Consider the following 18,664-nt stretch of genomic DNA (forward strand, 5'->3'; position numbering starts at 1 on the left):
AACGAAATAAACATTTGAAATATATGAGTTTGTATGTAATGTATGAATATAATATACAAGTTTCACTTTTTAAATGGAATTACTGAAATCAATCTACTTTTTCATGATATTCTAATTTTATGACCAGCACCTGTACATGCTTGTTTCCTAAGCAAACCTTTGGTAAAAAGAATTTTTATTTCTTATCGACTCTTTTAATTTGGTGCGTTCTGTGTTTGGTCCTACACATGAAAGAGGTCACACTTTAGATCTTGTGCTGTCTTTTGGATTGTCTGTGTCAAATCCGGAAATTTGTGACTTTATAATCTCTGATCATGTGCCTGCAATATTCCAGACTGTTCTCACTTACGCTCTTGTTAAAACTTGCACTCTTGCTCAGAGCTGTTGGATTATTAACCCCTCCACTGCCAGCCAGTTTACTGAGATTTTTTGCCAGCTCTACCCACCCACTTCACTCCACTCATCCCGCCTGACTGTATTGGATACTGTGGCTCCCTTAAAGACCAAACAGCCTAAAGCTAAACCTAAACCCTGGTTTAACAAAACAACTCGAGCTGTCAGACAGGAATGTCACAGAGCTGAACGTGGGTGAAGAAAGGACAAGCTGCAGGTGTCACTTCAGATTTTCAAAGACTGTTGGTGCAATTACCAGGACACAGTTAAAATGGCCAAAAAGGGATATTTTCTAACTTAATTTTATCTCACATTCACAACCCTCATGTTCTTTTTAGTACTATTGACTCTTTTCTTAACTCTCCACAGACTGCTGGTTTTGAAGCTTCCATTCAATTGCGTAATAATTATATGCAGCCTTTTATTGATAAGGTAACCTCCATAAGGGCTTCAATCTTACGCCCGAACTCTGACCCCTCTGTGTGAGTCCTCTTCTCTGCTGTTTTCAGTCAGTGTGAGCCAGTGACCTTTTTAGAGGACATGGTTGCCCAGATTAAGCCCTCTGGTTCTCCATGTGATGCTCTTCCACCACGCTTTCATAAAGAGGTTCTCACTTGTTTTGGGCACTTGGTTCTTGCCCTTTTTAACAGCAGTCTTTCATCTGGAGTAATCCCTGCTAATTTTAAACATGCTGTGGTGCAGCCCATGATAAAGAAACCTGGTCTTGATCCCACTGTGTTTGGAAATTTTAGGCCCCTCTCCAAGCTTCTCCTATTGTCTAAAACCTGTTTATTCACAGTTAAAAAACCTTTCTTGAGGAACATAACATCATGGGTGTGTTCCAGTCTGGATTTAAAACCCTTCGTAACACAAAGTCAGCTCTCCTGAGAGTTTTTATTGACGTTCTCCTGGCTTGTGACTCGGGTGATTATGTGATCATTTACTAGACTTAACTGCTGCTTTTGACACAGTGGACCACAGCATTTTATTGTCACGTCTTCAGCACCAAGTAGGCATCGGTGGCACTCCTCTGGAGTGGTTAAGGTCCAATCTGGCAGACAGAACATTTTCTGTAAAATTGCAGGGTGTGAATCCTGTTTTGCTCCTTTGTCATGTGGCGTTCCCAAGGGCTCAATTTTGGGGCCTTTCCTTTTTTCTCTGTACCCCTGTCTTCTAGGATCAATATTTAGAAAACACAGTGTCTCCTTTCATTGTTATGCTGATGATTGCCAAATCTACGTGCCTTTAAGGCGCATTGATGCTTGGTCCATTAAACCTCTTTTATTGTGTCTTGAGGATCTTAAAGCTTGGATGGACCTTAACTTCCTGCATTTTAATGAAAAAAAGACTGAGGTAGCCTACTTGTATTTGGGCCTAGTGGAGCATGTCCGAGCCCTCCAGTTGACTTGCCCTGGCAATTTACATTAAGACCATACTTACAAACCTTGGTTTTAAAATGGACAGTGACTTTAAACATGACAGTCAGTTAAGGGCCACAGTCAAGTCTAATTTTTATCATTTAAGAAAATTAACAAAGGTAAAATCTATTCTTTCAAGGCTTTTTTTAGGCTGGATTACCGTAATTCCCTCTATCTCAGACTCAGCCTATCCTCACACGTCTGCAGCTGGTGCAAAATGCTGCTGCACATCTTTTAACTGGAACACGTAAGTGCGAACACATTACCCGTCTTGGCTTCTCTCCACTGGCTGCCCGTGTATTTTAGAGTTCATTTAAAAATTCTTTTGTTTGTTTTTAAGGTTTTAAATGGCCTTGCCCCGCCTTATTTAACGGAGCTTCTTCACCTCTATGCTCCCTCTCGGTCACTCAGGGCTGCTGACCAGCTGCTCCTGATCATTCCCAGGTGTAAGCGGAAGCTTAAAGGAGACAGGACCTTCTCTGTCTGTGTCCCTAAATTTTGGAACGCTATGCCTTTGCACATTTGACAGACCGCTTCACTGTCCATTTTTTAAACCTGTCTGAAAACTTATTTTTACTCACTGGTCTTCAACCCAACTGAGACTTGATTTTACTTAATTAGGCCTGAGCAGCGACAGCATTGCGAAGGCCTCTTGTATTTCGTGGATTTCTTCATTATTATTTTTCCGCCATTTTACATGGCTCTTTGGACGACTTGCCATATCCAAAAACTCACCAAATTTCACAGAAAATTGTCCCCCATGGGAAATATTCAGATTCCAATAGAATCAAAAGTGGGCGTGGACAAACTGCTCCACAGCGCCCCCTAACGTGAGATAGAACGAACCGTAAGTCGTAGAGGTAGAACACCCCAAATGAAGAAAAAAAGTCTCTTGGAGGTATGCCCTAAAATGTACAGGGAGGCGGCCATCTTGGGTCAAAGGGCAAATTTTGGCCGTTTTTTACTTTTGTTGACGTTGAACTTTAACGAACTCCTCCTAGGGATTTTGACCGATCGGCTTCAAACTTGGTCAGTATGCAGTTGAGGGACGGAGGATTAAAATTTATCAATATCGTGAGTTTTTGAGCATGTTCAGGGGGCGTGGCCAAGCGGCGAACTTGGCGTACTCGGCGAAGGAAACAAAACGTAATAACTTTCACACGCAATGCCCGACATGCACCAAACTTGGCATGAGTCATCCCCCTAGGATGCCCAACGATCGTATGTGGTCATATTGTGACGTCATGTAAGCCCCGCCCCCTCAGGACAGGAAGTCACTTTTTTTTGGAAAGCTACATCTCAGACACCCCTTGACCGAATCAAGTGGATCCTGTGTCAGATGACAGCTAACAAGTTGGTCTGACTTGTATTAAAGCACCAAGAGTTTTCGCTGGGGGGCGTGGGCGTGGCGGTGTGGCGAAGTCTGACGTAACGCCATTGCCTTACGTTTGGCTCTAAATTCCACATATTTTAGCCGAAATGCACCAAACTCACTATGATCGATCCTTGTCCAGCCCCCAACAGAAATGCAGTGCAATATTTGGTGGGCGTGGCCTAATTCCTCCACAGCGCCCCCTAGAAATCTTTAAAAAAGCAGTCCCAAGCCATGCTTTTATTGACAATCATGAAACTCTGTACACATGTGTAACTAATTAGGACCTACAAAAAACTCCCTTGGAGCCATGGTCCAAACCTCACAGGAAGTCGGCCATCTTAGTTCAAAGTTTAGATTTTTACCCAATTTTGGTCGATTACAGCCTCCGCATTTGAACAAACTCCTCCTACAGCTTTTGACATACAGGCTTCAGAATCACTGAGCTCAGTCTTGAGACATTGGAGGCCAAAATTATCAAAAGCTTTTTGATACATAAATGCATGTGGGCGTGGCCAAACCTCAAAATCTGACCATTCGCCATGAAATATCAGGGTGGAATAACTTCTCAGAGTGGAAATGATCTCCATCATTTCTCATCATAAGATGTTTTAGGTCTAAAACTCTGAAATGAAAGGTGGCGGGCGATATGCTTGTCTTCAGGGACTGCCAGGCCTTTAATTCATAGTCTGTAATAACATCACAATGTTAACATATATTAATGGCCAAATGCATATTTCAGTTTAATGAAACATACATATTTGTTATATCAATTTAATATCAATTTGCAAAAGTCATTTAGCTGTGGCAGCCATCTCAAATCAGGTCAACTCCATAAGTTGTTCAGTTGTAGATGTACCTCCAGTGATTACCTTCCCAGACTAATTTGTTCAGTGGTTCATTACATATTTTGCTAACAGACAAACAAATGCACACTCAAATGCAGTCACAAGATAGCCTGCCTGTAATGGTGGTGGGTGATAAATTATACTCTGGAAATATAATGTAGTCACATTGCACCTGAATATTTTTATCACCTGCTGCTATGAAAGGTTGTCAATCATGTAATTATGTGTGTGTGTGTGTTCATTTGTTTCCTTCTGGTTTCTCTCTCAGACTGACTGAAGACCAGAAGATGGATGTTTATGAGGAGCAAAAGTCTCCAGGATCCAGCTGTCTGTCCATGAAGAGTGACCTGTCCAAAGAGGTTCCTTTAAACTTCAATCAGGAACCTGGACCTTCAGACATACGGTAGAAAAACTGTTTTTAACTGAGTCAGATGACTCCTCGGAGAGAAATAAAACAGGATTTCAGCTTTGAGAACTGCTAGACAAAAAGTGTTGACATTTTAAAACTTTATTTTTCATTTAAATAAAATGTAGCTATAATGTCATGTCTTCTGAACATTTGAAAATATTTTATATAACATTCCTCTCTGCACTGAACTGCAGACACCACACCACTTAGTTTGTGTCCACAGGATGGACTAGTCTCTGTCTGAGAGTCCTGTTGGGTTTGAAATGTTCCAGGATGTTGTGTTTGGAGAAAATCCTTCTGAGTTTCTCAGATACTGCTGCAACACAAGGGATGACAATCTTTTGTGTGTGCTCTCTCCTTGTTCTGTTCAGTGATGTGTTTGTTTAGATTTCCTCAATGACTTGATGAACACCCAGTTAGGATATCCGCATGTGTGGAGAGCTTTTGGATGTGTTTGATATGTTTCTTTTCATTCCCCTCTGTCTTCGTGGGGACATGTTCATTGCCATGAACCAAGTTCTGCAGAACACCACCTCTGAACAAACAAGAACCTTAAAGCAGATGGGCTGCAGCAGCAGATGACCACATCTGGTCCGACTCCTGTTTGCTAAGAACAGGAAACTGAGGCTACAGTTCACACCGACTCACTAACACTAAACAATAAGAGACTGGAAAACAATGGCCTCCAATGGCCTCCACAGTCACTACATTTCAGTCCAATCTAGCACCTTTGGGACATTAAGAAATGAGAGATTCACATCTTGGATATTCAACTGACAAATCCACAGCAACTGATGTTATCAGACAATATTAAAAAAGAAAATCTCTGACAAATGATTCAAAAACCTTGTTGAATCTATGCCATGGATAATTAAGACTGTTTTAAAGGCAAAGGGCATCCAACCTGGACTTAGCAAAGTGGACCTAATAAAATTGACAATGAGTGTGAATGTAACATCTGAAATACTGAGGAGTTCCAGCTTCTGCAGCTGGTGGCTATTTTAATGACAGTAATGTGAAATCATGCTTGGTATGAAAGTGGTCTGTGCCAGACTCACCTGTAAAACAGGAACAGTGTCAGTCATTTTAATATGATATAAAAAATACAGTTTGGAGTTCTCCACAGACAGAACAATGACAGCCTGAAGATTAGTGAGGTTCTGTTTCCTGTCTCTGATAGTTCAGGTGTTTCTAGTGGATGGATTTTAACAACAGTTTTCTCACCATCCTGGAGTCAGAGGGAAGCGGCAGCCAGAGATGTTAGAACTGATCTGGTCAACACTTCCTGTTGTTCCAGTTCTTAATCAGTAAATGTTTTTACAGGAAGAGGAAGAGGGATGCTGTTCATGAGGAGGAGCAGCTGTTCTGCTGTTCTTTGTGTCAGGACGTTCTGAATGATTCAGTCTCTACCACCTGTGGACACAGGTTCTGCAGACGATGCATCACCTCAAACTGGGACCACTCAGGGCCCTCCTTCTGTCCCCAATGTGGAACCAGAACTGGACTGCAGACTACCAGTCAGAGCAGCTGTGTCCAAGGTAAGACATTTGCTGTAGTTTTAATGCAGTCACATTGTTGAAGATTTAAGATCATTAGAAAGATCCTTCAGATTTACCAACCAATACAAATGTTGGTGTTTCTGCTGTAGCATTCAGATCTGCTCTGTCTTTCATCAGATGTTGGTCTGCAGGAGGTTTTAGATAAACATCAGATCAGTCTGAGGAGGAGATGTGAACATGTGACTGAAGGAAGTGATGAAACAGGAAGTAGAACCCAACTCAACAGGATCTACACTGAGCTCTACATCACAGAGGGACAGAGTGAAGAGGTTAATACCCAACATGAGGTGAGGCAGCTTGAGACAGCCTCCAAGAAGAGCCTTCATGAGACTCCAATCAGGTGCCAGGACATATTTAAAGCCTTACCTAAACAACATAGACTCATCAGAGTGGTTCTGACAAACGGCGTCGCTGGTGCTGGAAAAACCTTCTCGGTACAGAAGTTCACTCTGGACTGGGCCGAGGGCTTGGAGAACCAAGATGTCAGTGTGGTGATTCTGCTTTCGTTCAGGGAGCTGAACTTGGTCAGAGATGAGCAGTACAGTCTTCTCACGCTGCTCCATGTTTTCCATCCAACATTAGAGAAGCTCCCAGCAGAGAAGCTGTCTGTCTGTAAACTTCTCTTCATCTTTGACGGCCTGGATGAAAGCAGACTTTCACTGGATTTTGCCAACAATCAGCTGCTTTCTGATGTCACAGAGAAGTCATCGGTTAACGTGCTCCTGACAAACCTCATCAAAGGGAACCTGCTTCCCTCATCTCTGGTCTGGATCCTTTCCCGACCTGCAGCAGCCAATCAGATCCCTCCTTCATGTGTCGACAGGCTAACAGAAGTACGAGGCTTCACTGACACCCAGAAGGAGGAGTACTTCAGGAGAAGGTTCAGTGATGAAGAGCTGTCCAGCAGAATCATCTCCCACATCAAGACCTCCAGGAGCCTCCCTATCATGTGTGGAATCCCAGTCTTCTGCTGGATCACTGCTACAGTTCTGGACCACATGTTGACTACAGAGCAGGGAAGAGAGCTGCCCAAGACCATGACTGACATGTACTCACACTTCCTGCTGGTTCAGACAAACAGGAAGAAGAACAAGTACCATGAAGCACCTGAGACCAGTCCACAGGAGCTGATGGAGGCTGATAGGGAAGTTCTTCTGAATCTGGGGAGGATGGCATTTGAACATCTGGAGGAAGGAAACATCATGTTCTACCAAGAAGACCTGAAACACTATGGTCTTGATGTCACAGAGGCCTCAGTGTACTCAGGAGTTTGTACAGAGATCTTCAAAAGAGAGTGTGTGATCTTCCAAAAACCAGTTTACTGCTTTGTTCATCTGAGCGTTCAGGAGTTTCTAGCTGCAGTCTACATGTTCCACTGTTTTACCAACAGGAACACAGAAGTGTTGAAGAACTTCCTGGAGGAAGAATATAATCATGATGAGGTTGATAATGATCCTTATTCAGTTTTAGAGGACTTCCTGAAGAGAGTCATGGAGAAATCCCTCCTCAGTAAAAATGGCCACCTGGACCTTTTTGTTCGCTTCCTTCACGGCCTGTCTGTGGAGTCCAACCAGAGACTCGTAGGAGGCCTGCTGGGTCAAATACAGAGCAGTCCAGAAACCATTCAGAAAGTCATCACCAACCTGAAGAAGATGAACAGTCATAAAATTTCTCCAGACAGAAGCATCAACATCTTCCAGTGTCTGATGGAGATGAAGGACCTCTCAGTTTATCAGCAGATCCAAGAATTTCTGAAGTCAAAGAACAGATCAGAGAGGGAACTCTCAGAGATCCAGTGTTCGGCTCTGGCCTACATGCTGCAGATGTCAGATGAGCCTCTGGATGAGTTGGACCTGGAAAAGTTTAACACATCAGTGGACGGACGGTGGAGACTGATTCCAGCTGTGAGGAACTGCATAAAGTTTCTGTGAGTCCAGATGTGTTCATTACCATCATCAGTCAGTGTAGATCAGCAGTTTAAATAATTATTAGTAGTTATTTGAGCCATGGGCAAATTCTGTTTGGCTCAAGTTAGAGACACTTTTTAATCTTCATAAGATTAAACATTTTCATGGAATTTATTGAACAAGTTTACAGGGTCAACGGTCAATTTAGAAATGTTGTAGTCCTCTCATTTTGTTGTGGATAAATGTGGATTTGGTCTACAAACATCCAACCATTCTTTCATTATCTACCACTTGTTCCGGAGTCAGGTCATGGAGTAGCAGATTGAGAAGGGAGACCCAAACATCTCTTTTCAAAGCCACCTTTTCCAGATTTTCCAGGAGGATTCCAAGGTGTTCCCAGGCCAGCTGAGAGATAGAGTTTTTCCAGTATGTCTTGGGTCTTCCCCAGGGTCTCCTCTTAGTTGGACTTGCCTGAAACACTTCCTTAGGGAGGCATGCAGGGGGCATCTTTACGAGATGCCTGGACCACCTCAACTCGCTTCTCTCTATGTAGAGGAGCAGTGACTTTACTCCAGATGACTAAACCTCTCACCCTATCTCTAAGGGGGAATCCAGTTACCCTGCAGAGAAAGCTCATTTGGGTCACTATTCTCTGCAAACTTGTGTTTTCAGTCACTACTTAGAGTTTATGACCATAGGTGAGGGTAGGAGCATAGATCAACCAGTAAACAGAAAACTTTACTTTGCAGCTCAGCTCAGCTTGTGAACAAGACCCCGAAATACTTAAACTCTTTCACTTGAGGTAGCACATCATTCCCAACCTGGAGAGAGAAGTCCACCTTTTTCCGACTGAGGACCATGGCCTCAGATTTGGAGGTGCTGATCCTCATTCTAGCCGCTTCACACTCAGCTGCAAAAAGCTCCAGTGAGAACTGGAGATCTTAGCATGTTGACGTTAACAGGACCACACCATCTGCAAATAGCAGAAATGATATCCTGAGGCCACCAAACCAGACCTTATCGGTTAGCAAGAAATTCTGTCCATAAGAGTCATGAACAGATTCAGTGTCAACTGGCAACCTTGGTGAAGTCCAACTCTCACCCTGAAAAGGTTGACGCTGACGAGCCCCTCCACTAGGCCTGGCTCCATTGTGTGGCCCCAGTAATCCACATCCAGGTGAAGGACAATGAGCTCCTTCTTGTATTCTGTCCAGAAAATGGATTTGAATAGCTCTTTGTCTGGCCTGTCACCTACAATTATGTGCTCAGTTAAATCATAAACATAAAACCTTTTGAATATTGTGGTAAAAGTAATGCCATGTTCCCTCATTCATCTGCAGATTAAAGCAAAACAAAGATTTTTATTAAAAGTCTGCAGCTCTGAAGGAGACTGAAGATATTCACAGTGTCATGTCAAACAGTCAGATCGGATGAGATGAAGCCTAGATGTGAAGAGCAGATGATGACATCACTGCTTAGTCATCACATGGTTTCAGTCTGTTTATCAGACAGGTTGATTTTATTACATTTGACTTTACTTTTTCTGTCATCACAGAGCTGCTGCTGCTGGACTCTCAGAGACTCACTGCGAAGTTGTGGCCTCAGCTCTGAAGTCCAACCCCTCCCATCTGACACACCTGGACCTCAGTCACAACTACATGTCTGACTCTGGAGTGAAGCATCTGTATTCTGGACTGCAGAGTCCAAACTGTAGACTGGAGGTTCTGAGGTCAGTTCACTGCAGTTGCTTTCTGTTTGTTCAACTCAAATCATTCACTGATACTTCAGAATTTATTAATTTATAAACGTTTCATTCAGTTCAAAAATTGAACATCTGTTTTGAATTTTCTATTTCCAAATGTCTAAAAACCTTTTTATTACAAAAACAAATTTGCTGCCTGTTTTAACCTTTAAATAATGTTTAATGGATTAAATGTGGTGCCATGGCATCGCAGTGGTGAGAGCTATCACCTCCTAGCATAATGGTTACAGGATTGTCACCTGGCTTTCCCTATGGTTAACTTCAGATACTCTGTTTTTTTCCCACAGGCCAAAAACATGCCGCTAGGTTAACTGGTAGGTCTAAATTGCCCATAGGTGTAAGTGAGATTGTAAATAGTTGTCTGTGTCTCTGTGATGGACTCCTCCCCACCTCTAACACAGTGAATGCTAAAGATAGGAACCAGCTCTCTGCGACCCTGAAAGGAGAAGAGGGTAAAGAAAATGGATGAATTAAATATTAAACATCAGTTATCACCTGTCTCTGAAGGAGAAAATGGAACAATCATATTTTTGCTCATGTCTGTCTGTGTATATGTGTGTGTTTGTGCACAGAATATCTCATAAACCTCTGGACAGATTTTAATCAAACTATGAGAAAATAAGGACTGGATAAACATGTACACTGAAAAACCTTTGGAGTCAACCTGATTCAAGATGGCCACTACAGTTAGTCAACCTTAGCCGGCACATAAATATCTGTAACTCAGATGTTGAGCTAAAATTAGGTGTGTTATTAGCTGAGAGTCACCTCCAACACAGACTCTGAGCTCTAACAGATCAGGTGAGATCTCAGAATATTACATGAGATCATTCAGAACATAATTTCTAAGGGTTGACGAAAACACTCCAACTTTCTCAACATAAGATGATTTTAGTGTAAAACTCTGGGTTGATATGCATTTAACTGATTCTGTTTTTGTGGCTCTGACATCCAGTAAAACTAATTCTGTCCATTTCGATAATTGAGTACATATTTCATCTTTAATCTGATGGCTTCAGCTCACAGCTTTTATTCTTTATTCAGATTAAGGTGGTGCAGTTTGTCAGAGATCAGCTGTGCTTCTCTGGTCTCAGCTCTTAAGTCCAACCACTCCCATCTGACACAACTGGACCTCAGTCAGAACCCTCTTTCCGACTCTGGAGTGAAGGAGCTCTGTGGTTTCCTGGAGAGTCCAAACTGCAGATTGGAGGTTCTGAGGTCAGTTCACTGCAGCTGTGTGAGGTTTTCTATGTTTGTCCAACTAAATTCATTCACTGATACTTCGGAATTTATTGATTTTGATGTTTCATTCAGTTCAAAAGTTGAACTTGAACATGTCTATTTGAAATTTTCTCCTTCTAAACATCTAAAAACTTTTATCACAGTTTGAAGAGAGGTTTAACCAAGAATGCAGGGTGACACACAGAGCTCAGGAAAATAAAGTAATGTTTAAGCAAAGGTTGACAAAAGCAAAAAAAGCTGGCAGGGCAGCATAAACTTACAGAAAACAACAGAAGGTACTCTTGAAGAAACGTGGAACTAGGCATTTGTAACTCAGTGAAGAGGCTCCAATAGAGGCTCATTCTCCACCCTAACGAGTGTCTATTGTGAGGAGAGTAAGGGTAATCTGCAGGTGAATCTATCTTACAGAATATCTCAGCTTTAGAAGCTTGAACTCCACACACTCTGCTCTTTGAATTGATTAAGCTCCTCAGATGAGAAGCCAAACGTCTTCAGCTACATACTAAAAGTCCAGTTGCTTTTGTTTTTTAACTTTTTTTTTTAATTTACCATGTCCTGAATGACTTAGAATCTACACCAACAGGTGATATGTATGCCTTCAAGGAATGCTAGGCCTTTAACTGATTCTGTTTCTGTGGCTCTGACATCCAGTAAAGCTAATTCTGTCTGGTTCCGTAATTTAGTTCATATTTCAGTTTTAACCTGCATCCTGTTGGCTTCAGCTCACAGCTATTATTCTTTATTCAGTTTGAGGGGCTGCAGTTTGTCAGCGATCAGCTGTGCTTCCCTGGGCTCAGCTCTTAAGTCCAACCCCTCCCATCTGACACAGCTGGACCTGAGTCAGAACCACCTACATGATCCAGATGTTCAGCAGCTGTTGGAGCTTGTGAAGAGTCCAGACAACAAACTGCAGACACTGAGGTCAGTCGATGGTCTGAGTGAGTCCAGGTTCCTGTCAGTAGTGTCAGACATCAGTAGTTTTTTATGTGTAGCCAGAGATGTCTTTAACTGATTCAAACAAATGTGTCAGCAGGTGTAGTGCAACTTAATCTGTGAGTGTGGGACAACAATAAACTGTTCATAAAATGGCAAGGGCTTGATACAGTCGATAAAGGCAGCTAAGCAACTGGTTATCCTCTATTTCTCTTTAGTACTTTTTTATTTTAGGACATATTTAACAACAGAAAATAAAGATGGATTCCACCTGACAGCCTTCTAAAATGTATACAGACAGTGGTCTTCATTCATCAAAGTGTGGTCCCATCTCAGACTGTTTGTTGTCTCATTTCATCAGGAAACAGCTGATCAGTTTCATCTTTGTCACAGTTCTGAGATCAGTCTCCTACACTGGCTCCTATTTCAGGAAGCATCAGTCCATTTAAAAACAATGTAGCCCTGATAATGTTCTTGCTGCTTTTTCTACTGGATGCTGCTGCATCCCTGACTGATAGCTGATACAAGAATTAAACTCCTCTTCTTCTCTCTTCTCTCTGCAGTTGGCATCTGAGTGATGCTGTCCATTCCCACACCCAAGATGGAGCAGCTTTAGAGTCAACAAACCAGATGGAACTTTAAGAACTTTAGAGAAATATTTCTTGTTCTTTTCATTTTTTTCTGAAATAGTTTTTCACTCTGGCTGTATTTTTTTCCTGGTTTCCAGCCTTCATCCTGTCTCCATTGTGTTCACATGATTTGACTTTTGGATCCAGCTGATAACTTCTGTTGTTCTTGAGTCCAGAGTTTCCCATGGTGTGACTCCTTGTTAGCGGCTTAGCTGGATACAAGGTGTGGAGCCATGATGGATCCCAGATGGACACAGAAACCGGTTCCAGTCAGGCCCCAGCAGGGTGGTGGAGGGCTGCTGTCCATCAGGAGGAGATAATTGGACTGAAAGTCAGCTCCAAAGCGGCTGCCAGTTTTTTGGAAGAATCTTTCTTCAAGCGGAGCTGCAGGAATCAGTCTGCAGAGTTCAGTAAGGTCAAGATCTTTCTGCAGGACGAAGCTCCATCATACGCAGCCATGACCTCCACTGTTGGTCTTTCTGTGATGTAGTTCCCTGATAACTGGGCTCACCTGGACCTTCCTATGAGGAAGACTGAACTCACTTTCATTTGTTAGACATTCATATTTGAGCTGCAGTAGCTTGTTGGATTCATTTAAAGGATTGGATTTAATCAATGACTAAAGAATCTGGAGAATTTCCATAAACATTTAAAAAATTAAAATGTGTTTTAAAACATTAGTATGATGAATTAAAAAAAAAATCCTCCTCAAAAGCATCTAAAAGTTCAGACTTTTTGTTTTTCACAGAAACAGCTAATTACCATCAGTCAAAGCTTCCTGCTTGAAAATAAAAGTTTGTGTTTCTCTTAAAAGAAAATCTAAACATGAGCAGCAACGTGGCCTCTCAACTTCGTCCAGTGTGTTGAAGGAACTTTGAGTCCAAACTGAATGTTTCCATGTCAGAAACCCTGAAAAGCATCTGATGATGGTGTGAGTTCAGTCAGGCTGAGAAAAAAGGAAGGCAGGTTTGTCTGCAGAATCTGAAATATATCTGAACTGCTTCAATAGCGGGGAGCAGCTCAGCTTAGAAAACAATCACAGACTAAAGAAACTTTGAAACATTTTAAACTGTTTTATTTTTAGAACATTTAATTGTATTTTTACGGCATTTCTGTTATTGTAATAATTATCTAATAAGTGTATTTTTGCATCAAAACTGTTAAAGAAATTAAAAACATTTATAAGAATAAAGACTTAAATAATAATGACAGAGTTGATGGATTCCATTATATATTCCTTTACTTGCAGTTGTGTTCTTTATCTACCCTTAGGAATGGTTTTAGTTGTGGTAAGACAGTCTCTCATACAGCAGTTCAAAAGGTCCTGCTTGGGTAGAAGTCACATGCATGTTTAATACAACTATTAGCAAACAAATCCATTTTTGGCAGAAACAATGTGGAATAGGAGAAAAAGGAAATATCATGAAAAGATAAGCCCCTGCACGGCATGTACCACCAGCAGATTGAGGAAGTGGCTGATATCAACAAATCCTACCAGTGGCTAGAAAGGGCTGGACTGAAGGACAGCAAAGAGGCACTTAACATGGCAGCACAAGAGCAATGGAGGCCAGGGTCTATCATACCAGGCAGGACCCAAGATGCAGGCTGTGTACATCCTGAGAGTTTCATTCACTGGTTCATGAGATATCTTTGCTAAAACAACAAACACACACACACATATAGACCTTATTAAACATTATCTCCTTTTTGCCTTCAGAGGTGAGCAATAAAGATGTAAAGAACAATTTACAGAACACAAAATTATGGTCTTGGCATGACGTTTTATTTTTCTTCCAACAACAGAAAATACTAAACACTTAATCTGTAATTCAGGAAATGTATGTGTAAGATTATAACAATAAATCAGCACTGAGCATCAGTTTAAAATGAGCTGAAGATGTCGAGATCATTTCTGCATGTTAGCTCAGCTTTGTGCTCAACAGCCACATTCTTACTGACACTGAATGAATGTGGGGAGTTAAACTGCAGAGAAGCATGTCTGGAATTCATTTAAATAAGTTTCTGTGAAAACCTTATTTATACCTCTTCAGAAGCAGCCTAGCCATATTGTTGTGTGAGTGGGTTGTTCATTCCCTGGCAGTAGTGAATCAAATTACTTATATCCTACTCCCACTGTAGGCAGAATAAGCTGGAATGCTGTTGGAATGACAGTTCTTTTTAAATTCCCAGATAGTCAAAGTGTATTCTATAAATTCTGACTGATTCCCAAACATTCAGGCTCATTCTTGTTGCTGTCTCGAATGTTTTGATCACATTCAAAACTTTCCAATTGCACTCCAAGTGTAGAAATAACAAACAGCATTTTAAGTATTCTTATGGGACCGCAACTGCATTTTAAACATTCTGATCACATTCAATGGAGGACTGAAATGGCAAAAAACTTCAAATCCTGGCAGAATGCCCAGAATGTATTTTGACTGCATCTCAGTTGCTGCTGGAATCTATTTGGATATTAAAACAATCCAGCTCAAATTCACTTGGAATTATGTTGGACTACAATTGTAGCTGGAATGTGGTTCAAATGCAGTTGGAACGTTCTGATTGGCCCTAAAATGAGTCCTTAATTCTGACATGATGTGGGGAAAAGGAGGTGAACCCAGAGCGCAGACTCCTTTTGAAAAAGGAACTAATTTATTAACGGAAACAAAACAAAGACTAACAGGGCAGCATTTAGACTAAATAACAAAACTAACTTACAGGACTCCACACCATGATAGGAGAGACAAGACGAGTGGACCAGGAAGCTCAGGAGGGAAACACACAACATAATGACCAGGACAGCAAGAAGAAAGTCAATGAACCAGCGAGGAAGTGGAGAAAATTACTGTGTTTTAAAGACAGAGGGTAATCAGATGAAGTGAGCACAGGTGAGATGATGACAAGGCTAGGAACAGGTGTAGCTGCGCGTGACAGGCAAATGAGAGAGACTGAGGAGAAGGGAATGATGGCTGAGGCACAAAGACAAGACAAAACATGAAGACAAGAAAAGAAACAATCTGAACACAAAAACACAAGATAAACTCAAACCCTAACAAATTCAGAATACCGTCAAACAGCATAAAAACACAGCCAGTTGCTGCTGGAACTTTATTCTGCATTGACGAGTCTCCTGGTCAACATCAGATTTTTATCAATTTTATCACAAGTCTCTCGAGTTTTACACATAATGTTACCAAGGAAGAAGGGAGCCAAGGTCAAGGACTGTGTTTATGGAAGGGGCACAAGTGTTGCAGCCCAAGAAACCCCTAAAGAGCCACCTCCTGTTGTTGAAGAAGATGCCCCAGCACTTTCAGAGAATGAAGCAGAGTCCACAGCCCCTATCCCTGCTTCCCAGATGGAAATAGTGGCCGAGGTCCATCAGCCAGTAGCACAGTCGTCCTCTGACAGTAATTATGAATTTTCTCACAGTGAGGTTTCCAGGTCCCAGAAGAAACACAAGAGAGAGCTGGTGACGGCTGACTTCACTGAGGAGCAGAAGATGGTTGACTAGTTCAAGGCACCCGAGAAGAGTGCCTCCTCAACAAGAAGCCTGAAAGATGCACTGTGAGAGCAGAAGGCCAGGGAGATGGCCAAGACCAGTGATCAGCTGAAGAAGTGGTACAACAACATGCGATCAAGGTTTGGCAAGCTGAAGCAGACTCTCTCAGGTTCTGCCAACACTGAACTGACTTCAAGGGACACCTGGGTCCTGTGCAGCTTCAAATTTCTCAGATCCCATCTTATCATCCAGGTCAAATAGAGGGTCACTGTTTGTGTGCATTTTTTCAATGCATTATTTTGATGTTTTCATTTTAAAGTCTTCTGACGATATTGCAACCATTGTTCACGACTTATCACATTACATATGACTTTTTCTTCTCTAGATCAAGGAGCCAGAGCAACTCCGGTGGCAGCAGCAGGAGCTGAGTCTGAGTCTGAAGCCGCTGAACATCATCCCCCTGTAACGAATCAGCCTGATGAAGACAATTCCTTAGGGTCCAGATCCAGGGCTACAGATGACTTTGAGGATAGCAGGAGCACTTCATGAAGGAGGTCACCTACACATTCCCTTCCCCCCCATGTGGCTGAGGTTCTAGAGTGAAGTCAACAGCCTGTTGCAGAAGTACCAGTTTGAACTTCATCAGGTGTCTCCCATGCAGACTCAGCAGCAGCAGTGCTAGATTCAGCAGCAATTTATAAACTATCGACAACCATTCTGGCACCATTCTTGATATATTTGGGACGTTCTAAGTGTATATGAAGTACATCCTAAGTATTTGAGCTGCTTTCTGTTTGAGTTCTTTCACATTTTTATTTGGGGACAATTTGAGTAGCATTCTGATTGCATTTTAGCTAAATTTGTATAGCATTCGAGACTTCAACCAGTATTCAGCCAGTAGTCGAACTGCACTTAAACAGTATTCGAGGTGCATTGTAAAAATTGTCACAGCCTTCCAAATGTTCCTGCTGTGTTCCAACTACATTCAAAATGCATTCGAGAGCTAGTACACCCTGAATGTGCAAGAATCAGTCAAGGCACATTTAAAGTGCATTTTAAGTATTTAAAAGGCATTCTTACAAAACTGTAAGAATTTTGGTTCGTTTTGAAATTCTCACCAGAATGTGGCACAAAATGTGACAGGGGCATCACACACTTGCCCTTGTCATGACCCGATTGTGTAATCCTTTTAAAACATTTGCTGTAGCTTACTAACTGCAGAATAGAGTTGCTACTTAAATAAGAAAAATTTCATTTTCTTCTGAAAATTCAGTGTGATGGTCGAGTTCTGAATAACTTTGATGAAATTTTATAAAGAGGCTAAAACTGAACTTAACACTAAATGTAGCAAAAAGAACAAGACTATCTATAACCTAAAATTAGCAAAACCCTTGCTAAAAGTAGCAAAAATGCTAGTTCAAAATAAAAACAAGCTAGCTAGATTTACCAGAACATTAGCTTTTAACTAAAATTAACATTAGTAGAATTAGGATTAGCAGTATTATTATAAACAGCAGTGGATTTAGCATTAGTTAAGTTTTGTTTTTGCACAGCGATTGTTTAAGCTTACTTTCAAATCTGCATTTGTCCTTGTCTTATAAAGAGTACTGTGTGAGAGTGTGGTTACCATGGTGACACTGATGAGCCACTGGCAGCAGCTTTAACACTTTTTTTAATCTTGGTAGACTTTAAATTTCAAAATGTTTTGTCAGATTAGATTATTACTAAAGTAAGCCCCAAATTACTATTAGGATTTACAAAAAAGTTACTAAACATTATGTTGTATGCCCTTTATACGCAAAAAAGCACACAATACTCTTTCTGCTGCTTGTTGATTTTCCACAAGATGGAGGCAGTGGGTGAGAGCGCTCTGAGTCTGAAAGTAGATCACTACAGATTGTGACTCAGCTTTTCTCATGCCTCAGATGAATTCTTGCAAAAACGAGGAAAGCAGTTTTTCTCACACGTGTTTGGTTTCTGTTCACTCTAATAACATACAAAGAAACAGTGTTGCAAGAGAAAAATAAGATGTGTTTTTTTTTTGGAAGGTTATGGTAAAACTGGTAAAATGCTCCCTCTGGGTCGGAGTTCAAGTATCTAGGAATGTTGTTCATGAGTGATGGTGTGATGGAGCAGGAGGTGGATTGATGAATTGAGGGGGCCTCATCCACAGTAATGAGAGCGTTGATTCGGTCAATTGTGATAAGGAAAGAGTTGAGTTGAAAGGCAAAACTTTCAATTTAATGGTCCATCTACAATCCAATGCTCACCTATGGTTATGAGGTTAGAATCATGACCAGAAGAACAATACAAATGGCTGAAATAAGCTTCTCTCGTAGGGTGGCTGGGCTCAGCCTTAGAGATAAAGTGAGGAGCTCCGTTATTCAGGGGGAGCTTAGAGTAGAGCCGCTGCTCCTTCACATCGAAAGGAGTCAGCTGAGGTGGTTTGGGCATCTGATTAGGATGCCTCCCTTTGGAGGTTTTTTGGGCATGTCCCACTGGTAAGAGACCTCGGGGCAGACCCAGAACTCGCTGGAGGGTTTACAGGTGCTGGTCATAAAATTAGAATATCATGAAAAAGTAGATTGATTTCAGTAATTCCATTTAAAAAGTGAAACTTGTATATTATATTCATACATTACATACAAACTCATATATTTCAAATGTTTATTTCGTTTAATTTTGATGATTAC

General features: G+C 41.4%; 2 protein-coding genes across 3 annotated transcripts in view; both read left to right on the forward strand.

Moving 5' to 3' along the window:
* Nucleotides 1-10,517, forward strand: part of LOC108234901 (protein NLRC3-like) — a 12,572-nt gene extending 2,055 nt beyond the window's left edge. Inside the window, exons 2-5 of one of the 2 annotated variants that reach the window (XM_037977477.1) lie at nucleotides 4,300-4,434; nucleotides 5,764-5,978; nucleotides 6,117-7,926; nucleotides 9,462-10,517. In XM_037977477.1, coding sequence (XP_037833405.1) covers nucleotides 4,319-4,434; nucleotides 5,764-5,978; nucleotides 6,117-7,926; nucleotides 9,462-9,711 — 2,391 coding nt within the window. In that variant the 5' untranslated portion in view covers nucleotides 4,300-4,318 and the 3' untranslated portion in view covers nucleotides 9,712-10,517. Of the gene's footprint in view, nucleotides 1-4,299; nucleotides 4,435-5,763; nucleotides 5,979-6,116; nucleotides 7,931-9,461 lie in introns of those variants that run through there. The other variant, XM_025005620.2, reaches the window with a different exon arrangement.
* Nucleotides 10,518-10,639: 122 nt separating this feature from the next.
* On the forward strand, nucleotides 10,640-13,678 carry LOC112450459 (ribonuclease inhibitor-like). Its single transcript, XM_025005621.2, has 3 exons — nucleotides 10,640-10,886; nucleotides 11,658-11,831; nucleotides 12,407-13,678. The coding sequence occupies exons 1-3, from the start codon at nucleotides 10,678-10,680 to the stop codon at nucleotides 12,483-12,485; spliced, it is 462 nt and encodes a 153-aa protein (XP_024861389.1). The 5' UTR covers nucleotides 10,640-10,677; the 3' UTR covers nucleotides 12,486-13,678.
* The last annotated feature ends 4,986 nt before the right edge of the window (nucleotides 13,679-18,664 follow it).

Source organism: Kryptolebias marmoratus, linkage group LG1, assembly GCF_001649575.2.
Source record: "Kryptolebias marmoratus isolate JLee-2015 linkage group LG1, ASM164957v2, whole genome shotgun sequence".
Taxonomy (NCBI): Eukaryota; Metazoa; Chordata; class Actinopteri; order Cyprinodontiformes; family Rivulidae; genus Kryptolebias; species Kryptolebias marmoratus.

Bases quoted from the DNA above. Each gene is read 5' to 3' on its own strand.
- LOC112450459 (XM_025005621.2), top strand. From the start codon at position 10,678: ATGGCTTCAGCTCACAGCTTTTATTCTTTATTCAGATTAAGGTGGTGC. The intron at 10,887-11,657 runs GTCAGTTCACTG...TTCTTTATTCAG, and splicing joins TGCAGATTGGAGGTTCTGAG to TTTGAGGGGCTGCAGTTTGT. The intron at 11,832-12,406 runs GTCAGTCGATGG...TTCTCTCTGCAG, and splicing joins AACAAACTGCAGACACTGAG to TTGGCATCTGAGTGATGCTG.